At 50.5% G+C, this 21,249-nt stretch overlaps 1 protein-coding gene across 3 annotated transcripts in view; it reads left to right on the forward strand.

The window, feature by feature from the left end:
* The first annotated feature begins 8,565 nt into the window (after positions 1-8,565).
* The window catches only part of SHISA6 (shisa family member 6), a 271,683-nt gene continuing 258,999 nt past the window's right edge, over positions 8,566-21,249 (forward strand). For all 3 annotated transcript variants that reach the window (XM_069483257.1, XM_069483259.1, XM_069483260.1), the window contains exon 1: positions 8,566-9,212. In XM_069483257.1, coding sequence (XP_069339358.1) covers positions 8,566-9,212 — 647 coding nt within the window. The remainder of the gene's footprint in view (positions 9,213-21,249) is intronic.

Consider the following 21,249-nt stretch of genomic DNA (forward strand, 5'->3'; position numbering starts at 1 on the left):
AAAGACATTCCCTTTCTTGTGCTTCCTATTGGAATTTTTCTTGGTTCACTAGAGCAATCACATTGAATACTGGAAAGGGCATGGAAAAGAACACACATTTCCAGGATGACCTAAGTTGGCATTCTCTAACATCTCTCCAGTAAGAGACGGTGACACATATGAGCTCTTCTCTTTTCTTCTTGATTGACATGTAAGTTTGCATAATATTTTGTACAAAATCACATCACCACTCCACTTAGTGGGTGTTATGGGTTGAATCACATCCTTCCACCCACAAAAAATTAATATTTGAAAGTCCTAACCCTTAACACCCAAGAATGTGACTTTATTTAAAGATAGGGTATTCACAGAGGTAACCAAGTTAAAATGAAATCATTAGGGCGGGCCTTAATGCAATATGACTGTGTTCTTATAAAAAGAAGGGAATTTGGAGACAGACACATACACATGAAGAATGCCATGTGAGCGTGAAGCCAGCCATCTCTAAGGTGAGAAAAGAGTCCTGGAACAGATTCTCCCTCACAGCCCTTGGAAAGAACCAACTTGCCAGCACCTTGATTTTTGGACTATTAGTTTCCAGAACTGTGAGATGTGAAGTTCTGTTGTTTAAGGCTCCCAGTTTGTGGCACTTTGTCATGGCAGCCCTAGGAAGCTAATACAGCAGTTAACCAAAAGTAGCCTTCAGATATCTTTGTGGCAAGAAGTTGCTCCCAACACAGTATGGTACATTTCTGTCTAGAGTTTGTGCTGTGATATGTAGTTTGTTTTAGTTATCGATTGTATTGTAACAAACCAGAGTACCACTTGGTGGCTTAAAACACCTAAAACAACAATAGACTCTTAATTCTCACGGTTCTGTAGGTTGGCTGGGGCTTCGCTGAACGGTTCTTCTGCTCACTTGGGCCGAATCCCATTCACTTGGGAGCTTGGTTGGGAAGAAAATGCTCAGTATGGTGTCTCATCTTCCAGGCTTTCATTTCATGTAGCCACTCATCATCCAGTGTTCTAGGTGACCCAAGCTTCTTACAAGGTGGCTAGACCCCAGGAGTGCAAAAGCAGATGTCACCAGGCCTCTGAAGGGACAGACCTGGAGCTAACACAGCATCACTTCTTCCACATTCTGTCAGTCAAAGCAAGTCACAAGGACAGCCTAGATGCACAGGGAGGACATACAGACTTCACCACTTGTTGGGAGGAGCCCCTCATTCATCTGCCACAAGGATGCTGTTTGTTCCCCTGAGTTTGCCTATGCCCCCACCCTTCTTAAAGCTGTTTTCCGTAGGCCTTATAACTGACTCTATCCACAGGATCTGTCTGAGACAGAAAGCCTAGCAGCGGCTGCTTGGGCTATCCCACTCTCAGTCTGCAATACAAAATTAAGGACTAATGTGGCTCTTGGCTCCCATGTTGCTTCTCATGTCTCCTTTGTTGTCAGGTCACCCAAGGGAACAAACAACCAAGTTGATGTGTTCCAAGCCCATCCCCCACACTGACTCAGTTGGCTAAATCTTTTGAACAAGGTTGCTGTCTAGGTCCCAGATCTCAGCTCCCCATCATCATACTGCCAACACCTCATGTCACCACCACAACTGGCCATGCTTGGTGGCAGAGCACAACTACCTGTACCTAGCCAAGGTACTTTGCTAGTTCTATTTATAATCACCTAGCTCCCCAAATCTTATCTGTCTGTGGAATTCTGTCTATTGGAAAGAATACTGTGTTTCTGGTAATTTCCAAAACTGTGGTTGAAACTGCTGTGTTTTTTGGACCCTGTGTCTGTACCTTTGGAACAATCCTCAATACCTGGTCATTTTCCCCTGACCTTGTCACATCCTGGTGTGAGTTTTCATGCCAACAATGGATTCACCTATAACTGTACCTTCTCCCAGCTGCTTTCAGTGAACTACAGGTACTTAGCCCAAATCCTATGTTTAGAGGCACTTTGATGACATCAGCTATGAATGGCCACTTGTCATATCTCTCACATGTTGACCTGTCCTGCTCTTTTCACCCCCAGCACCCAGCCCTCACCTGCTATGAACAGAGCAGGGAACATGCAGGATCATTCAGAGAAGGGCAAAGCCACTTCTTCCAGCTTGAACACTTGTCATGTTGATCAATTGTGAGGTTGACTGTATCTGTTAGGATCCTTTTGGCAGCAGGTAGAAACCCTGGTGACTAGAAGCTTATTTAAAGTACAGAAACACTGGCTCAGGTAACACAGAAGTACAGGTGTGGGCAGACTTCAGATGAAGCCAGATTCAAGGTTCCAGTGGTGCTCACAGGACTGTGTTCCTCTCCTCCCCTTGGCTCAGCCTAGTATCCTGCTGGCTCCTTTCCTGGGCTTCCTATGGGAATCCTAATAACCCTGCATTCCCCCTTCATAGGGCAAGATGGCTGGCACAAGGCCATTCTTACCTCTTCCCAGAGGAGAGAGTGCCCATCCTTCTCAGTCCTGCACACACTAGTCCTAGGTGCATCTGATTGGATGGGTTTCTGCCACTGGCTTACTCTGTCTGCATCTCCAGGTGAAGGAGTTCAGATGAGCTGCTTGGCTTAAACCTGGGTTATATGGAACCTCATGTAGAACTCAAGGAACGACGGTGGTGGAAGATAAATCGGAATAAATATCAGGGACTGTGGCTAGAAGAAAGAGAAAAAAATGTTGGGAGGCAAGGAACAAATGTCTACTTTAAGAGAAATAGTATATTGAGTGACAAGTTCCTAAAATGCTTAAAAGGTTGGAATAATGGGCTCAAATTTGTAAAATAAGCTAAAATGTACATGTAATATTTCACATGGACGCAAAAAGTCATCCTAATGTGAAAAACACTCTAGTCAACTATAATAAGCTCAGTATGAGCCAGTAAATTGATTTGCCTATCAGCAACATTAACAGAAGCTAATGTACTCTAATTTCCTAACTATTAGAAGTATTTAACATCAGAATCGGGAGCAGTAGGAGATAGTTTCTAACTTGCCACTAGCTATGATAAGGCAAAAGCTATAATCACATATAGAGATGCCACTGAGAGAATTTGGGGCTCATAGATTCATTCATTCACTTATTCATTTGATACATATTTCCTGAATGCCTCTGGTGCAGGCCCAGATCCCTTGAGGCAGATGCTGAGACAAAATTGGGCATGCAGACTCTGTTTTAGGGATCAACAACAGTGGAAACGGGAGAGGAAGCAAGATTGGACAGACGTGATACAGGCCTCACAAAGCCTTGACCCCAGGGAACTCTGGAACTTTAGAGAAAATGCTGCCCACTGTATTCTTGCATTCAGCTGAAATGGCTGGGTTAACGGCTAGGCTAATACCCTTGACTTGCATTGGATGTGGGCCACTGGGGAAAGAAGGCTGTGTTCCCAGGGGAGGTGACTTTCTGCAGCTGAGGCAGACCCTGGAGGAACTGGCAGCTGGATACTTCTGGGTCCACGCCACCTACTAAGCACTGTTCTAGGCATTGAAGAGATAGCAGTCAACACAACAGACAACAAAGTTCAGGCAAGAGCAGGCATTCCGGTGGAAGGTGAGAATAGAATCTTTAAAAATACCTAAATGAATATGTATCAGTTAGTGATCAATACCGTGCTGAAAATGCATCATGATGAGGTGAAGGTAGAACATGACGGAAGAAGAAATGTTGGGTAGTGGTATGACGGTTGTGCTATTTTCATTAGTAATGCTTAAGCAGAAACCTAGAGAAGTGGGAGAAAGAACTCTGCATACATTTAGGGGAAGCAGTTGCAGGCAGAGAGCAGAGCAAATGCAAAGGCTTTGGGAAACAAAAGGGCACGCGTGGCCGGCAGGGAGGAATAAGGGGAGAGTAACAGGAGATGAGCTTAGAAGGATAGTAATAGATCAGATTGTGTCAGGCCATGGGCCAAGTTCACACTTCGGAGCTACGGTAAAGATTCACAGTGGGAATAGACAATAGAGATGGCTTCTTTGTGACACCCCCCTCTTGTAGCTCCCCATTTAGAAAGGAGAAAACTGAATCCCATGGAAGTGATTTATATGATCAGAAGTTGAATAGCTACGTAGAAACCCCAGAGAAACTGAAGACAGAATGGAGACGGATGTCACTGGTTGCATGTAAGAGAAACTTTGGATTCAGACAGGCTTCAACAAAAGGAAATTTAATCATCTCACATTACTAGAAGACCAGGCTTGGGAGGGCACTGAGCATAGTTCCATGAGTGGCTCAGTGACGTCCCTTCCACCTTTCCATCTGCCATCCTCAGTGTAGCAGTCAGGATGGGCTAGGATATGCTACAATAATTCCAGTGGCTTTAAAAAGCAAAGGTACATATATTTTTTTACTCATGCAGCCTGTCCATAGTAGGGCACTGTTTTCATTAGCTATCAGGCATTCCTCACTGTAGTCACACTGCCAAAACCACTCCCATATAGAGCATTGTTGATCACCATGCCAGAAGAAAATGAGAGCTCTAGAGTGTCTTGCAGCAGCAATTAGATGCTCTGGTTCAGAAATAACACACATCATTTCTGCTCACAACTCATAGACTGATACTAGTCACTTTCTCCTCCTACTCACAAGTGGGCCAGAAATTGCAATTCTACTATATGCCTGGAAGGCAGAGATATTTAGTGAGTGCTGCTAATAACTATCAAATTGAATATCAAATTCAACTCACAGCTGGTGGCCCCCTCCCCTGATGTCATAACATCCAGAGAAACAACACTTAAAAAAACAAGAGGAATTATTACTATTTTTAAGAGCAAGGAAATTTTCCCTAGAATTCCCGAATGAGTATTGGCCAGCACTGGAGGATCATGTGCCCATTCTTTTCCTTTTCTTTTTTCTTGAGACAGAGTCTCACTATGTTGCCCAGGCTGGTCTTGAATTCCTGGGCTCAAGCTATCCTTCTGCCTCAGCCTCCCTCCCACGTGGCTGGGATTACAGGCGTGACCCATTGCTCCTGGCCACATGTCCGTTCTTACACAGGCACTGTTAGGGGAAATGGGAATATTATGTTTGGCTCAGCCTAATTGAGATTGACCTTTTAGATCCAGGGACTGGGTCACTTTCCTTTGAGCCACGATGCTATCTGAAGTTGGTGTAGGTGTTGGAAAAGATTATTCTTCTGTGGTACTTTATATTGAGTCAAATCCACAAAGAAAGGGCACTTCAATACTGTCAACAATTTGGGATTGAAAGTAGGAGGAGAAAATGGAGAAAGGCATGCTGGTAGCCAAGCAACCTGCTCTACTACAAAAGGCAAACCGGGAGGGCTGCAGTGTCAACGAGAAATACAGTATACTACAGCGAGGGTTGCAACACACAACCCCTAAGATCTTACCTAACCCTGCCTACTGTTATTTGCTGTGAGTCTGTTGATGCCACCATTTATGAGCACAGGGGCTCAGGACACATTTGTGGGTGGTGGTGCTCTGCGAAGCCAAATCAGTTTCCCTTATTCAGTTCCACTGATCAAATCTTATTAGAGTCCTATGTGAGGAGGAAATATTTTTTCTACCCATGGCTAGGAAGCTCCCAGATATGGAAAAGCAAATTCTGAAATAATGAAGGACAGGTGAAAGCGCAGGGAAGAGAAAGGGAATGGCTTAGAAACTGCATATAGTATGAAGGTAAAGATATAGGGCTCTTGTCTTCAATCATGTTCTTATGACTCCCAAATGTACATGCCCATTTTATCAGCTCTCCTGAGCTTGCAATTCTAGGCTGGACAGCTCCCCTTAGCTCTCTCAAAGGCAAACAGCATCACTACTGCTAACTCTATCCTGAACCTGCTCTTTTGACCTTGATTATCTCCACTATGGGCACCGACTTCCACTAATCTACTTTATCCTTTCATCAATTTTTTTTTTGACTTGGATTATCAGGACAGCTTCCAATTGCTTTTCCTGCATCCAGTTCAGTATTCCCTATTCCGTTTAGCTCAGAGATCCAGCAAACATGTCAATCTGAGAGGATCTTCCTCTGATTAAAACCCACCAATTGTTCCCCATCAATTGCAGAATAAATTCAAGTTCTCTTAGGGGGTGGGGGGAGAGGGATACAATGCCCTCCTGCTGGCCTTGTTTGGAAGACTCAGGGTTTATGCTAAACTGCTCCCTGCTCACACACCCTCACCACTTCCTGTCTTCCTGGTTTTGCTAAGAATGTTCCTCTGCTGGGAGCATCCTTCCCCGCCTGTTTGCTCTATTAACTCTTAATCATTCTTTAAGATTCTGCTTTTCACCTCACTGAGAAAGCTGCCTTTGACCCCCACCTCTCCCCTCTAGGGCCAGGCTGGTGCCTGTCTTTGGCTCTCAGAGCACTCTGTGCCTACCTTCATCAAGGGACAAGGGACATAATCATGCTATTTGTTTATCTGTTTCCCCAGTGGTGTACAAGGTCCCCCCCTTCCTGAGGAAAGGGACTGCCTTATTCATTCTGCCTGGTGCAGAGTAGGTACTACGAATGCTTGTTGAACAGAATCATTAAGAAGAGGGTGGCAGCTGAGAGGAAGTTGAGGGCATGGGAGGGGGAGCAGTGGAAGGGGGTAATGGAGAGAGCAGCAAGTGGGGAGCTGCCGGGGAGTTTGTGCACCCCCCACCCCATAGAATCAGGATCTCCTTTTGCGTCTTGGAATCCAGGTTCCAGCTCCAATTTATCCATTCCACCGTTCCCAGAAGAGGCAACTCTGTCTTTCCAGGAAGGGGATTCCTGGTTTGGGTCACACATGAGTGGGACTGCACAGATAGTCTAGGGGAAAGTTCTCTGCCACCCTCACTCTGACAGCCTGTCCCCTGCCTACAACCAAAGCTCACTGGGCAAGCAGGCAGAATTCTGGCCTTGGCCACTGCTTTTTGTTCTGAGTTCCCCCACCCCCTCGAAGGGCACATACCGGAGATGATGCTTGTGACTTCCTCTCAGGGTGGCCTCACAGCTTTGGAAGTTTGACTCCAGTCGGTCTCCCTTCCACAGACCCACAATGCAACTACACAGGAATGCCCTCCTCCCACTTTCGTCCCTGCCGCCCCCATCAGCAGCAGCAGGGGGATTTCAGCACAGGGATAAACGGGTCACAAAGCTGAGACTTAGAGGCTCAGACAGCTTTTCTAACGTGGCTTCAGCGCTCTGAAAAGAAGTCCGGGAAAGAGGGAAGGGGGAGTCCCTTCCCAGCCTGGGGCTGCCTTGCACCTTCGTGCATGTTGGGAGCAACGTGGGGAGGAGAGTGACCAAGGGAAAAAGAGTGTAGGTTCAGCTCCCTGGTGGTGGCCCAGCAGCTTCAGACAAGCCACTTGACCCCTGGCCTCAGTTTGGGAACCTGTAGCAATGGGTTTGACCTTTTCTCTTGGCTGCGAGCATCACCACTAGGGAGAGGCAGAGGCTCGCAGAAACCCCAACTCCGGTTCTGGCAGCGCGGGGCGAGGGTAGCGTGGGACCAGCCGCGGGGGCCGCAGGCGGGCAGTGGCAGGGGAGGTCTGGCCCCGCCTCGGGCCGGCTCCAGGGGACGTTCCCACCCTGCTCCTGGTCCCCTCTTCCTCCGCCTGTATCTCCTTGTTAATTAACTGGTGTCCGGGGCTTTGGTGACGCGGCGCTTCAAGTGCCGCGAGGGGGGAGAAGCAAAAAAGGAGTCCCCCACCCCGGGCGCCCAGGCGTGTAAACGTGGGCGGCGGAGAGCGGCTGTCCTCCCTCCCCTCCCCTCGCGGCGCTCCCGTGTGTGCGGGTGTGTGAGTGCGTGTGTCTCCCTCGCTCCCTCTCACACGCGCTCCGGCACTAGTGCAGGCGGCGAGCCCGCAGCTCTCGGCTCGCTCCTCCGGCCGCTGCGCTCCCGCCTCGCCGCCGCCGCCGCCTCTGCAGTCGCAGCCGGGCATGGTGAGTGAGTGAGGTCCAGTCGCCGCGCGCTCCCCCGCTCGCCGCCGGACCCCAGCCTCGGCCGGCTCGGTCCCAGGGAGCCAGCCTCGGGCGGGAGCGCGCTGCCGGGCCGGGCGGCGCCGAGAGGGGTGGCCCGTGCGCCCTCGGTTCCCGGCGCGCAGGGCTGCCGGGCCCGTCTTGGGAGCGGGCTCCGCGCCCCTCCCGGCCCGGAGCCGTGCTCCTCGAGGGCGGCGCGCTCCCTGCCCGCTGGCTCGCGGTTCCCCTCCTGCCTCCAGGAGCGTCCGTCGCCCCACCCCGTGACCGCTCCCCGTCTTGTCCCGCAGGACCCGCCCGGACGGGACCACGCCGCCGCCGCCGCCCGGAGCCGCGCTTCGGGTCCTGCCTGAGCCGAGCCGCGCGCGGGGCCGCCGCCGCCGCCGGCGGGGGATGGGGCTGCCCGGGAGGCGCGCCGAGCCCGCAGGGGGAGCGCGGAGCCGGCGCGCAGCCTGAGAGCCTGAGCAGCCCGCGCCGGGCCGGTCCGTGCGCACCGCGCGCCGCCACCGCCGCCGCCGCCGCCACCGCCGCCCGCGCCTCGATGGCGCCATCGCCCCGGCGCCGCTGACCGCCCCGCGCCTCCAGCCCGGCCCGCGCGGTCGTCCTCCGAGCCCGGTCGGCCGGGGAGCGGCCTGCCGCGGAAGCTTCCCCGCGCCCTCCTGCCCGGCCCCGCCATGGCGCTGCGGCGCCTCCTGCTGCTGCTGCTGCTCTCGCTGGGGTCCCTGGACCTGCTGCCCGGCGCCCTCGGAGCCCGCGGCCGCGCCGCCAACCGGACCCTGAGCGCCGGCGCCGCTGCCGTCGGGGGCCGGCGGTCCGGGGGCGCCCTGGCCCGTGGCGGCCGCGAGCTGAACGGCACTGCCCGGGCGCCTGGCGTCCCGGAGGCGGGGAGCCGGCGGGGACAGCCCGCGGCGGCCGTGGCGGCGGCGGCGGCGGCAGCCAGCGCGGCCGTCACCTACGAGACGTGCTGGGGCTACTACGACGTGAGCGGCCAGTACGACAAGGAGTTCGAGTGTAACAACAGCGAGAGCGGCTACCTGTACTGCTGCGGCACCTGCTACTACCGCTTCTGCTGCAAGAAGCGCCACGAGAAGCTGGACCAGCGCCAGTGCACCAACTACCAGAGCCCGGTGTGGGTACAGACGCCCAGCACCCAGGTGGTGTCGCCTGGGCCCGAGAACAAGTACGACCCGGAGAAGGACAAGACCAACTTCACCGTCTACATCACCTGCGGGGTGATCGCCTTCGTCATCGTGGCCGGCGTCTTCGCCAAGGTCTCCTATGACAAGGCCCACCGCCCTCCGCGGGAGATGAACATCCACAGGTGAGAGGGCTGCCTGGGGCCCCACCCGGTGTCCCCGTGGCCTCACCCTCTTAGCATGCCTCCCTTGTCCCCTTCGCTCTCGGCACCGGGCACCAGCACACCTCTCTTGACCCTCTTAAGTCACTTCCACCGTCGCTTCTTTACCATGCAGTGAATCAGAGCTTGCCCGTACCCTCTCTCCCATTTCCTCAGAACCGGGAAGGCATGCTTTGGTGGCAGGGGAATTTACAAGACGAAATAAGAATTGGTGGAGAGCATGAAGTTCCAAGTGTAAGAATTTTACAAATTCTGTAATCCTGGATGCGGATCCAGGGTTCCATTTTCATGGCATATGGGCACTTTGGTGTAGGTTCTTGTGGCATTTAGTTTTTTGAGTCATATCAGAGTATTATCTTCAACATAGGAAACTGACCAATGTTGGAACCTTGCTGAAAAGAGTACCAAGCTGGGATGTTCCCCATTGTTAGGGATGGGGGTGATATGGAAAGGATGCCTCCTGCGGGAAGAGAGAATAAAGGCTTCTCCGTTCCATGTTGACCAAGCACAGATGGTGTCTCTTCATTGCATCCTGCGAGTGGGATGTTTATCTTTCCTGCTGAGACTGGAGGACTTGTTCTTTTAAACCCTGTAGGCAGAACTCTCTGAGTTAACAGTTCTTGCCTGTGTTAAACCTGGTGGGGCATCTTTCACTACTTACGTTGGGGAGGCAGTGGGGGCTGCCTCCTACTAAAACTTATGCCAAGAACTCAGAATATGATAGTTCATGGTTCCGCTCACTGCACTGCTCTGGCTGCCCGTGAGCGCTTTGGGAAGTCAAAGCCATGGGGACGACAGGACCTAGCGTCTCCTGAACTCTAGGAATGACACACAGGGTTAGCTCTGCTTCCAGTCCTCTCATGATGATGAATGGCTGGATGTGGTTCAACAGAGTCCTTTCAAGGCATGAACCCTGCCCCAGGAAATGCCTCCATTTCTGGTGCATGGTGTGGGCACTGCCCTAGTAACCACAAGCCCCCCCCCCCCGACCTCTGCTCGTGAGTGGGCCCAGCAGGCTCTCCACTGACCTGTCCACCTTGAGCTCATCTCTGCATCCTGCTTGCTCTCCTTATAACCTGAAAACCTCCTTCCCTCACTGCTGTGGACATTAATCACCCCTGCCTTGCCGAAGAGAGAGAAAGGCAGATAGAAATTTCTAGGCATGCTGAAAGAGCTGATGTTTTTTTTTTTTTCCTGCTTGATACTGTGAGTGTTAAGGAAAGACGATACTCCCTGGAAGGTTTTATTGAGTCAAACCCACAAAGTGTGGGTCCTTCAAACTCAGGTGCTGAAATTGGAGTGATTCCAAAGCCTCTCTCATCACCCTAAGGGGCCACCACCCCCTCTTCCACCCCTGGTCATCTCTTGGGGAGTGTAGTTTTACTCGGCATCCTCTCTTGTGCCTGGACTGGCCCCAGGCACTGCTGGGGGATTTTGAGAAATCGTCTGTAGTTGACTTGGCTCTGAAATGCAGAGGACAGGCGGGGTGGTGAGGGACATAAGGGCAAGCTACTCTTTCCTTTGAGTCTTATCTGGCTGAGAACTCTCTCTCTTGGCTCAGCTTGGAAAGCAGAGAAGGAGTGGTCCAGGGACTGGCAGGGGCCTCCTAAAGCAGATGTGCCGGTCCTTGTCATCTGTCCACCTCTGCCTCAAGACTTGGAGGCTTTTCTCCTTCCCCTTCTCTTGTGATCCCCGCCTCTCATCAGACCTTCTGCTCTGGCCATGGCCTCTTGCTGGTTGAGTCCCACAAACCTTTCTTTGAGTTTCTCTCTTCTCTGAGCCATTGTTCTCTGCACTTAGAGAAAGCTGCCCGCCACCCTGACCCTGCCACCTCTTACAGAGTTTATTCGTCATCGCCCAGAATGATACAGAGGGTGATGTCCTCAGATGCTGGCAGCAGGCATCTTTGGATGCTGGTGTTGGCATGTGACCCCAGAGAGGTCACTGTCCCTCTTAGTGTTTACTCCCTTCCTCACCACACTGATGCTGCCTACCCCAACCGAAGGTGACACCATTGGGACAGTTTCTCTCTGGGGGGTGTGGGGAAGAGGCCTAACCATGGGATGGGAGATGAATTTCAGGCTTCGGAACATTATGCAAATATGGGATGTTTCTCCCTCAAGTTCACCTCCTGATTTTATTCAGTTCACAGCCTCTCTTCCAGCAGCTGCAGTCTTGCCTGATCAGTGCTTTGGAAACCATCGTATCTGTGTTGCTGGGTAGGGACAATGCCTGTCTGATGTGTGTTTGTGGTGGCGGGGAGTCGCAGGGGACAGAGCATGAGAGACCCATGAGTGACCTTGGGCAGGTCTGGGAAACTTCTTTTTCAGTTCTGGGTAGTTCAGGCACAGCTGTCCCCTCCTGACCTCTTGCTTCCGAGGAACGTCAGGGTGAGTGTGCACATTGCTCTTGGACTCCCGGGTGTGAGTGTGGCCACCACTCCTCTCACTTTGCTCACACCTCAGAGGCCACTGCTTGCCATTCTGGGGAGTATTTTTGTGCAGACAGTGTTGTTGGGGGAATCGATACGGGTAGGGAAAAGGAAGGAGTGATGGAAAAGGTAAACATTCACGCCACCGTGGGTTTCCTTAGGGGAAATGGGGAGAAGAGAGAATGTACACTCTTCAGAGGTCAAGGGAGCCAGAGGTCAAGGGAGCCAGTGGGATGTGCCTTCAGTTACATATTCCTGAAATAGTGCTGCAAAGATGTTTCTTTTCTAAAAAGGAAAAAAAGAGCTTCTTCCAGTGTGTGATCCTCCCTGTAGGTGGTAGTCGGGCAAGCAGGGGCTGAGTCTGAAGGGGTTTCAGTGAGAAGGGCCTCGTTGGAAAGGGCTCCTTGTGGGAGAGCAAGAAGGGGTGAAAGGAAGGGATGGGCGGTCTGCCCCTGTCTGCCCGTGCACACATGTTCCCCAGGGCAGGACTTGCCTGGATCCCCCCACCCCTGCAGGGGAGAGCAGATTTAGTCTTTTCCAGAAGCGTTTAGACCTTGCTGTTATGTTTCTGAGTGAGAACTCAGTGTCTGTAGGGGAAGCGATCACCTTCTGGGGAAGTGATCAGGCCTCTGGTGAGTCTAACAGATGAGCGGTGGGCGCCAAATCAGACGCAGCCCAGCCGGCTGGACCCTGTGGAGGGCCCAGAGGCAGAGCCGTTCACTGAGTGTGGAGAGCCACTAGACGGCCGTGCCCACCCTTCCGATTGGAACCCCGTTTCCCACCAGGATCACCACCTGCCCTTCCCCTTCATTTTAACTGCCTAGGCTAAGGCTCAAGCTGACCGACTGCAGACATCCCACCGATTTCAGTATTTCCCGAGTGGTTTCTGCGCTGCTTCCCTGGGGCTGTCTGTTCAGTGAGGGCCACCTCCGCCCCAAGGGCATGGGCTGTGCTCAGGGATGGCCTCCGAGGCTGCTTCTTCTTGACATTCAGTTCTGTGCGGTCTCACATTCAGACCTGTTCTCTCCTCTTCACCCTGAGTTGATTCACTAGTGTCTTGGAGATGAGAATCGTTCTGAGGGAGGAACTGTGTGGCTTTTTTAAATGGCTAATTAACAGATGGGTCAGGAAGCTATTAGGATGCTGTAGATGCGGTTGGTGAAATCAGAGCTGCCCTGTGTCCTCCCACTGCCTGCACAGGGAGGCAAGGGATGAAGAAATGTGGGCGGGGTGGGGGGATGCTTAGGGGGAGGAAAACCTGGGTGGATGTCATCAGGAAAAAGGAAAAGTATTAGGAAGTGACCCCTCTGCTTGTCAAGAGGGTCCTCCATCTTTGGGTTCTCTTGTGTATTTCTAGAGGAGGCCAAGGGAACACTTTGTTCCACCTTTTCTCCCTCCAGAAATTAATTACAAGCCCAAAGAACTCTGTTTTTTCCTTTCCAGGCCACATAACTGCAGTAGCAGGGCCACTTTGCTGGCTGATTAAGTGAGTTCTCTTTCTAGGTTCCTGGGCAAGAAATTGTCAAATCACCCCAAACACTCCATTTTTTGAAGCACTGTGGGCTCACTATAATGAATTGATCTAAACAGAAAATCAGCTTGTTTTTTTTGCTTCAAATGTAGCGATTGGAAGGAAAGAACCAGAAAGCATCTTGCCTTGGACTGAAGGTCTTAGCCTTGCCTGTCTTGCTTTTTCTTTGAGTTAAAAAAATGCATGTAAGGAAAGCAGGGAAAATGTGGAAGAATTTAAGAAGGTTTACGGAGGAGGGGTTAGGGGAGGACGCCAGGAAGACAGAAGGAAGGAAAGATAGGAAATGGAGGAAAGCAGCCAGGTAAGAAGTTTACTGCCCCCACGAAAGGGCAAAGTGGCATTGCCCACCCAACCTCCCTGCTCCGTGTGCTTGGTTTTGTCCTGAGTCTGGCAGACACAGGCATTCACTTAAGAAACGAGCCCTGCTCAGCTTCCCTGGGTGAGATATGTTTCAAACTATGCAAGGCAAGCTTATAAAGCACACGTTACCTTTCACACATGAGGCTAGCAGCGTTCATTCTTGCTTTAGCAGGGCAACCATGCACATACTTTTCAAAAATCCCTGGACTTGGCAATTCTCCTAGGTCATGTTGCTCAGTGTCTTCATGTTCCTTTCCTGCCTTGCCCCAAGCTCAGAAGGGCTGCACGTCTGTCCCTTTGTCCCCTCCTACCGCCCTGCCCAAGGCATGGAGCACATTCATTTTGGGAAATTGACTGCTAAAATACCAAGAGTTTACCCTCAGTTCTAGGCTGCCAAGACATAGCAAGAGAAAAAAAGTCATTGTTTTAAATTGATTTTAATGAGAGATCAGATTGTGCAGCCGATTCCAATCAATTGTGCAGGAACCGGTGGTTAAGACAGCTGAAAAAGTGAGCTGACTGAAAGAGGTTAATTCGCTAGCCCCAGACAGACATGCCTATGGATATGGAATAAAAGGGAACAACACCAAAAGAATCTTTATGTTTCTGGTTCCACTGCCTGATTCCTCCGGGGCCTGGCAGGATTGTATTTAGGTCTTAACTTTCTGGTTCGATTTCTATCGTCTGCGAGAATCCCTACCATGTGCTGCAACTAGCACACTGCTACAGGCTGGGGGGGCTCACCACCCCTCTCCTTCCCTGCTCCCCTCCCCTCACTCAAAGTCATGCATAATACATTTTTGAAATTATGGTAAATTCACGTACATTTTGCCTTACAGTTTTGGTCATGTTTGACGGTATATCTCCTATAGAATCACAAAATGATAGTTTGGACGTAGAGGTGTATAACATGTCTCAGATGGGTGGTGGGGAGGGGGCTTTGATAGAGTATATGATGACCTAGACAAAATTCATTTTTTACCTTCTGTTGTGATATTTTTCCCCTCTTTCTCTACCTTGGGAAACTCCAATCCATTATTTTCTCCTGAGTCACGTTTATGACCTCACCTCTCTAGCATCTTTCTTCGCAGATACGATAGGTAGAGACAAGGGCTGGGTGGGAGGATTCACCAGTGAGCCCTCAGAGGGTTGAGCCATAAGCAGGCTTAATTCTAAAACCATTCGGAGCACATTGCTAACTCACTCTATTATTGTTTTTTGTTAATCTCTAGAAATAAAACCAAAATCTTCTGTAAAGTCAGAGTAGTAGATTCTATTATTTTGTCGTGTATTACAGAATCATAGCATTTTATCGCAGGCAATTCAGTTACTCTAACTCTCTACTTTTATAAGCAAGGCAGCTGAAATCCAGAAGAGGCTAGATCACAATGCCAAGGACCCCTGGCTAGTGGGCGAGTGAGCTTGAACCAATAGCCCGGCTCCTGTATCCTAGTGTTCGGCCTTGTCCTGTCCAGCAAAAATCTATTCTGCTTTACTGTATGCACATTTCTTAGTTAGTCATCACCAAATAACTTTCGGATCCTTGGAGCTGAGTGACAGCCTTCTCTTTCCTCTTCCTTTCCTGCATTTCTTTAGCCGTTCCTAGTTCAGTGTTTCCATCTACTAAAATGATTTCTGTTGTTCTTCCCTAGTCCTTTTGCAATTTCTTCACACTCCTTTCTAATGAGCAATAACCTGATCTAAGCATCATCCTTTAATAAGATCTGAGTAATGCAGACCATTGAAGAAGGAAAATACAGCACAAGCCAAAGGGTTGTGGACCAGAGCAAGGAGTTGCTGCACAGAACAGAGGGCAGAGATCTGTAATTAAAAATGTGAGCTGTGAATGCTTTCTCTCTCTCCCAGAGACGGTGGAAATGCTGAGACCTACCATATCAATGAGGCTCAGCGTTGCCAGAGGCCGGGGACCTCCAGCCAGCCCGAGGCCCTGTGTGTGCATGATTTCAGGGTGATCCTCCAGAGTGGCTCCCTACACGTAAGATAGCTCCGTGAGCCCCAGAAACCCATTTACTGGTGCCAATTGTGCCCTTTCTCCACTCTGAGCCAAGATATTACAGGCTAATGAAGCTGGAAATTTGGGTGTAATCATTATGTGCAGTTACCCTCTGTGGCATGCAGATTGGGGGCTTTGCCGGTAATGTGCCTGATTCTTCCTTTGGAGGAACCAGGGCATCGTACCCTAACGTGTCGTCCTCCCAAGCAGTCACCTTGGAAGGCCGTATGCTGACTCTTCTCTGGAAGGTGTTTCCACAGTTCCTCTCTTGGAAGTACTTTGAAAGCCCATGGCATGTCATTTTGACTTCCTGTAACGGTAGCATATTTTTATCCTCCTCGGGTAGATTTGATTCTTGTAAGTAGTGATAAGTCACGGGGCTGAGTCCAATGAATGAAATAGGTGATCTGAAATCCAGAGGGCCTCCAGCAATGAGGCCTGTGCTCCCAGGAGCCCTGTCAGCTGTCTCTGAAGGCAGGAGCCCAGAAGAGACGTGTCAGAGCACAGTGAGTGGCAGCCCTGCGCAGGAGTGCCCAGCAACCCACCACGGCCACTCTGAAGGAGCCGCTCCTAACATGGAAGGATGATTACTGGCCTTAAGCAGATTGGTTTCGTGTTATATCCATGTGTGGGGCATGTGGCCAGGGTGTGGAAGAGGGGGAATAAAAGAAGTGGATGTGCAGCAAACATGTCATATAACTGCCCAGAAAGTGTGAATAAAGTGCGTGTCCCACCTTTCTGCGTGAGATAGGAGACAGCTCAATTTAGCTTCCTAGTTTGATACTGAATGTAAAGGGATAAAGGGACCTAGGTTCTTCGGGATGCATGGGGTCAGAGCCAGGGTGTTCACTGTACACCCCCAACCCCTTCTTTCTATCCTGGGGCCATTGCCTTTGCAATAAGCCACCTCCCGGGAGGTGCCTAAGTGCCAGGAAGGTGGGAGCTCTGTGTCCCAGGAACATACACAACCCCATCTCCCGTGCAACCCCACAAAGCTGGCGTTGGGGAGGACTTGTGGTCTCAGTTAGATGAAGACTGAAGAAAGGGGAGAGGGTTGTCAAGAAACACTCCTAAGAGTTCCTATTCTCAAGAACTTGCTCTGTACCAGCTCCCTGCTCAGCACTTGGCCTGCAGTGTCTCACTGCATCCCTCTATCACTGCTCTGAGAACAGGGCCCCATTTTATACATGAGGAAACTGACTCAGAGAGGCTTAGTAACTTGCCCAAGGTCACACAGCGTTGCTGGTCTCCATCTTTCTTGGGGTCCAGCAGGGTAGCTGAGTCTCACCTTCCTGGATATAAAGGGGTCAGTGATACTCAGACGACTTAAGAAAGCAAAGAGCCACCTTTGCCCTGGGACAGCTTCCCACAGTAAGGGACTGAGAGGATAAATGGCCTACCTATCAGGGTACTGTGGGACCAGACCTACGGCCCCCATTTACATTGTATGCCGGATAGGAAGGTGCCCCGAACACTGAAGGGCTATCTTTTAAGAACAGATTATATTGGCTGAGGATAGTGAAATACAAGGATAAACAATACAAAGAAAATGTGAAAAAACAAAAACAAAAAACACCCTGATTTTGTTAATAATTGAGAAAAAAAATTGACAGTATTGAAAGAAGCCTTGGGCAGTTCTGCACGAGTCCTGGCTTCTGAGTAGTGAGGGGCGTAGAGTGAGGGGCGCTGGAGAAGAGAAGTGATCTGGGAGAGAGGATGGACCTTGGGCTGTTTCCAGTTTTAATTACCGAGGTGTACAGCTCCCAAACAGCTTCATTTATCACAGCTCCCCACCCCGCCCCATTTATAACATCCAGCGCTGTACGCACAAGACACAGAATTTTGGCCAACTCACTTCTGCTTCCCTGTTCCAATTTTATTCTTTTCCCGTTTCTATTCTCCTAGCTGTGCTTCCTAATTACCCGCACTTCCCCTGTGCCTCTCTGTTTCCTATGCTCTCAAATCCGCTGTTCCGAAGGGCACCTGAGCAGGAAGGAACCAAGGAATACCCTGATAGCCTGCATTTCACTCTCGGGCAGCCAGTCTGCAGCAGGTTATGGGGGGGGGGGGGAGGAGGGGGCAGGGCGCAGCCGCTGAGCTCACAGTGCCTGGTCTGCAGCTCCTTGCCAGGGGCACCTGAGCAGGGACTCACTTCTGACTGAGGTGGGCGTGGAAGCCATTTCAGCAGCCTTCCCCGGGAACCCGAGTTGCCAGCACCGTCTTCAACCTACTTCTCTTCCTGGCTCATGTCTGCTCCTAGTCAGAGGGGCACGAGAATCCCTGGGTCCGTCTTGCCTCAAACCACTGCCCTGTTCTCATGCAAGCAGGAGTCCCGGCGAGACTCTGGGTGGCTAGAACCTTGGCCCTCTTCCCCGAGGTTTGGGAGAAGCGTTGCTGCTTTCTGCAGGCTTCACAAACACTCTCATTATTCCTTGCTTTTTGGCATTTGGTCTCGTGTACTGTTCCCATTAGCTTCGGCATTAAAGTCTCATTACTTAGGACTTCTGTCCTCTGGACATATTCATTGTTCCCTTAGCCAAATGTCCTCTTCGGGGAAACATGTTTTCCACCCAAACATCCACTTTGTCCCTCTTCTTTCGTCCTTGCTGTTCCAGAGGGGAGAACTTTGAACCCTGGGAAGCCTGGATGGGGGCAGGGTGGTGGCATCTGAGAGTCCCTTCCAGAGCCCATCCACACCCTCCTTTCTGAGGTTCTGGGATCACGGACCTTTGCTAGGAGTTAGGCAGATTGGGGACAAAACCCCATAGTACCAAAGAAGGGAGCTGCCAGGAGCGTTTTTCTGCCCCAGTCCTGGGTTCAGGCTCAGACGCAATCAGTGGGGAATTCTGACCTTGGTCACTCCTATTTGTCTGAGGGTGGGGCTCACTTTACCCACCTCTCTGAAATGACAGCCCACGCGGCCCACCCACTCGCTGAGCCCGCTGCAGAGCTTGGGGAAGAATCTAGATTCCAGCCTCTCTGACTTTGTACTGCCTCCCAAGAAGTCTTCCTGAAGTTTCCCAGGAAAGATACCGCACAGGCTTGGACGACTGTGCATGCATTGGGAAATAGCGCTTTCCTGTGCTAAGATAATCGACAGCCGGCTTGTACCCCGCCCTTAAGCCTTCGGAAGACAAATAGCGGGCCTTTGAGAAAGGATCTGTCGCATCTCTCTCTCTAAGTCGCATCATTAAAATGTTTCTCCTTGTTACTTTCGCTGCTTTGTCCACTGCGGCTGCTTCTCCATCTGTCTGTCTTTTGATTCGTGTTCATTTATGTCCAGTTGTGCTCCTTCTCCCCTCTCCCTCCGAGTCTCCTTCCTGAACTGGTCCTGTTGGAACTTCATTAAGCCACATTGATTCAGACGCTGCTAATTCAAAATTTATCCAGATTGGACCCAGGCGAAGTTGTTTTTCTTCTCTCTGTCTGATAAAAAGCTGCGATGAACAGATGAAGAGCTCAGCTCGCACAAGACTGCGAAAGATTGTGCAGGGCACGTAGACTGCGGAGAAGGACAGATTGCTTTCAAGCAGGCTCTTTGTAGACAATCGGCATGCTAATTACAAATCGTTCTTATCTATTTGATAAAGGAGCTCTTCGAAGATCTATGTTATTGTATTTTATTTTTTCAGTCTAGTTTGAAATCCCACAATGACCTGGGAAGCAGTAAAAATGCATTTCCCTTTAAGTGTTTTAGAGTTTTCAAGTCCGTTTCATTGATTGGGATTAGCCTGTCCCCATTTCTACTGAATTGGTGATGCTTGACTATAGGTGGCTTCAAATCCCCTTTTTAATTTCCTCTGGGGGCTCCAGCTAATTTTCCCACTTCTTGTTTCTTTTCTTTCTCTCTGTCTCTTTTAATTTCCCCGAGTTTTTAGAATCCAACACCTCTCTCTCTTTGGGCTTTGAGAATTGTGTTATGAATTATGCCATGACCTTGGGGGCCCGAGGGGTCAGCAATCCGGAGGCAGACTCTGCACAACTTGTCCCATCTCTGGGGGATAAGAGGTCTTTGAGCTCTGCCTTTGCCACCTGTGTGGTTCTCTCTCGGGGGCTGAAGGAGCCACTGTTTGGGTTGAGGGGACAGCATCACACCTGCTGTGGGATGTGACGGGAGGCACTTAGCCAGCACCCCTGCCCCTCACGGAAAAGGACTCTGCCCTCCCTCTGTCTTAGGTGGCTCTCGAGGAGCATCTGACAAAGCCCTTTTTCTCTCACAAGTAAAGGTTGTCCTCCATCTTTCCCAGCCTGAGAGCATTTCCTGGGAGCTGAGCTAGAAGGCAGAGTGGTTCCAACTTCTGTCACTTTCTGTCCCCATGACCTTGAGGGAGTCCCTCAGCCCCCCAAGTCTGTTGCCCTGGCTGTGGGAGGTGGGCAGTGACGTTGTGGAGGTGTGTCCTCCTCTGGACCATCTTGTCCTCAGCACACCTGAAAGACTCAGGACAGCAGAGTCCACGTCTGTCCTTACAGAGGCAGCAGCCCTGGCACTTGGGAGAGCCGCACCTTCCTTGCACACGCCACTCGGGTAAAGATGCTGTCTGCAAATGGGCTCATGAGAATGCTGCTTTGGCATCTTCCACTCATAGAATCTCTTGGTGGAAAGCGACTTAAGAGGCATTGTAGTGACGCTCGTTCTTGGTGCCAGCTTCCCCTGCTCTCATGCACAGCGAGTGGCACCCGTGCATCTAGGGCGGGGCTGCCCTTGCCCCAGAGGCAGTCGGTCTATCATTAGGATGCAATTCTGGTGGATTCTCAGGGGGCCTGACTTCTTTGGCCTGGGATCCACTCATTGCGTCCTTTCTTCTGCAAGACAGCAAAGCATCTCTTCGAAGACAGCAGTGAAGGCCCACATTCAATCTTCCCTTCTCCTGAATAAACATTTCTATTTACACGTCTGTCCTCATGGGGCATGGTTTCAAGTCTTCACGCCGGTGCAGAATCTGTCCACCTGGAAATGGAGTTATAATTCTATAGTAAAACCCTGAATGAGGTTGCCAAGAGCAACACGTGGATCTCAGTAATTCAAATACAATTTAAAGATCTGAAGATTTCTTCTGGGAAATTCTTTGGTCTGCAGCCCCAGGCAGCAGCTTTGCTTTGTGGCAGGGCTCCATCTCCCCCCAGCACTGTGTCAAGAGAACGGGAGTGTTTGCCTGTTTTGTTTGGACCTGTATGCTAGTGCCTAGAGCAGTGCACAGCACAAAGTAAGTGCTTAAGAAACATGACTGAATTACTGAATGAAAGAATGAATGAATGAGTTAAAATTGACAGGATTTGGGTGGTCTTTTTTGTGAAACCCACCCATATGATGGTACTTCAGTAGCAAAATCATGATAATGTTTATAAATTATTTTAAAGAAGGGAGAAAGGAAGAGGGAAAGGGAGGGAGGAAAGAAGGGAAGATAAGAAAGAAAAAAAAAAAAAAGAAAAAAAGGGAGGGAGAAAGAAAGAAGAAAAAATTAACCAAGTCCTTTACAGAAGATGTTCACCGGCCAATCTGGTCTCTGTTCTTCTGTGCCCTGTTAGAATCCTGACTTGTTTTGCTCACACTGTGAATCCTTTTAGTTTGCACTGGACGTTCATCTTAATGCTTCCTTGCAGGCTAGTGGAAGCACACCCCGCGATGGCCTGGAGGAAAGGGACAGACATTCTCCTCATTCTCCTT

Source organism: Eulemur rufifrons, chromosome 9 (assembly GCF_041146395.1).
Source record: "Eulemur rufifrons isolate Redbay chromosome 9, OSU_ERuf_1, whole genome shotgun sequence".
NCBI classification, from domain to species: Eukaryota; Metazoa; Chordata; class Mammalia; order Primates; family Lemuridae; genus Eulemur; species Eulemur rufifrons.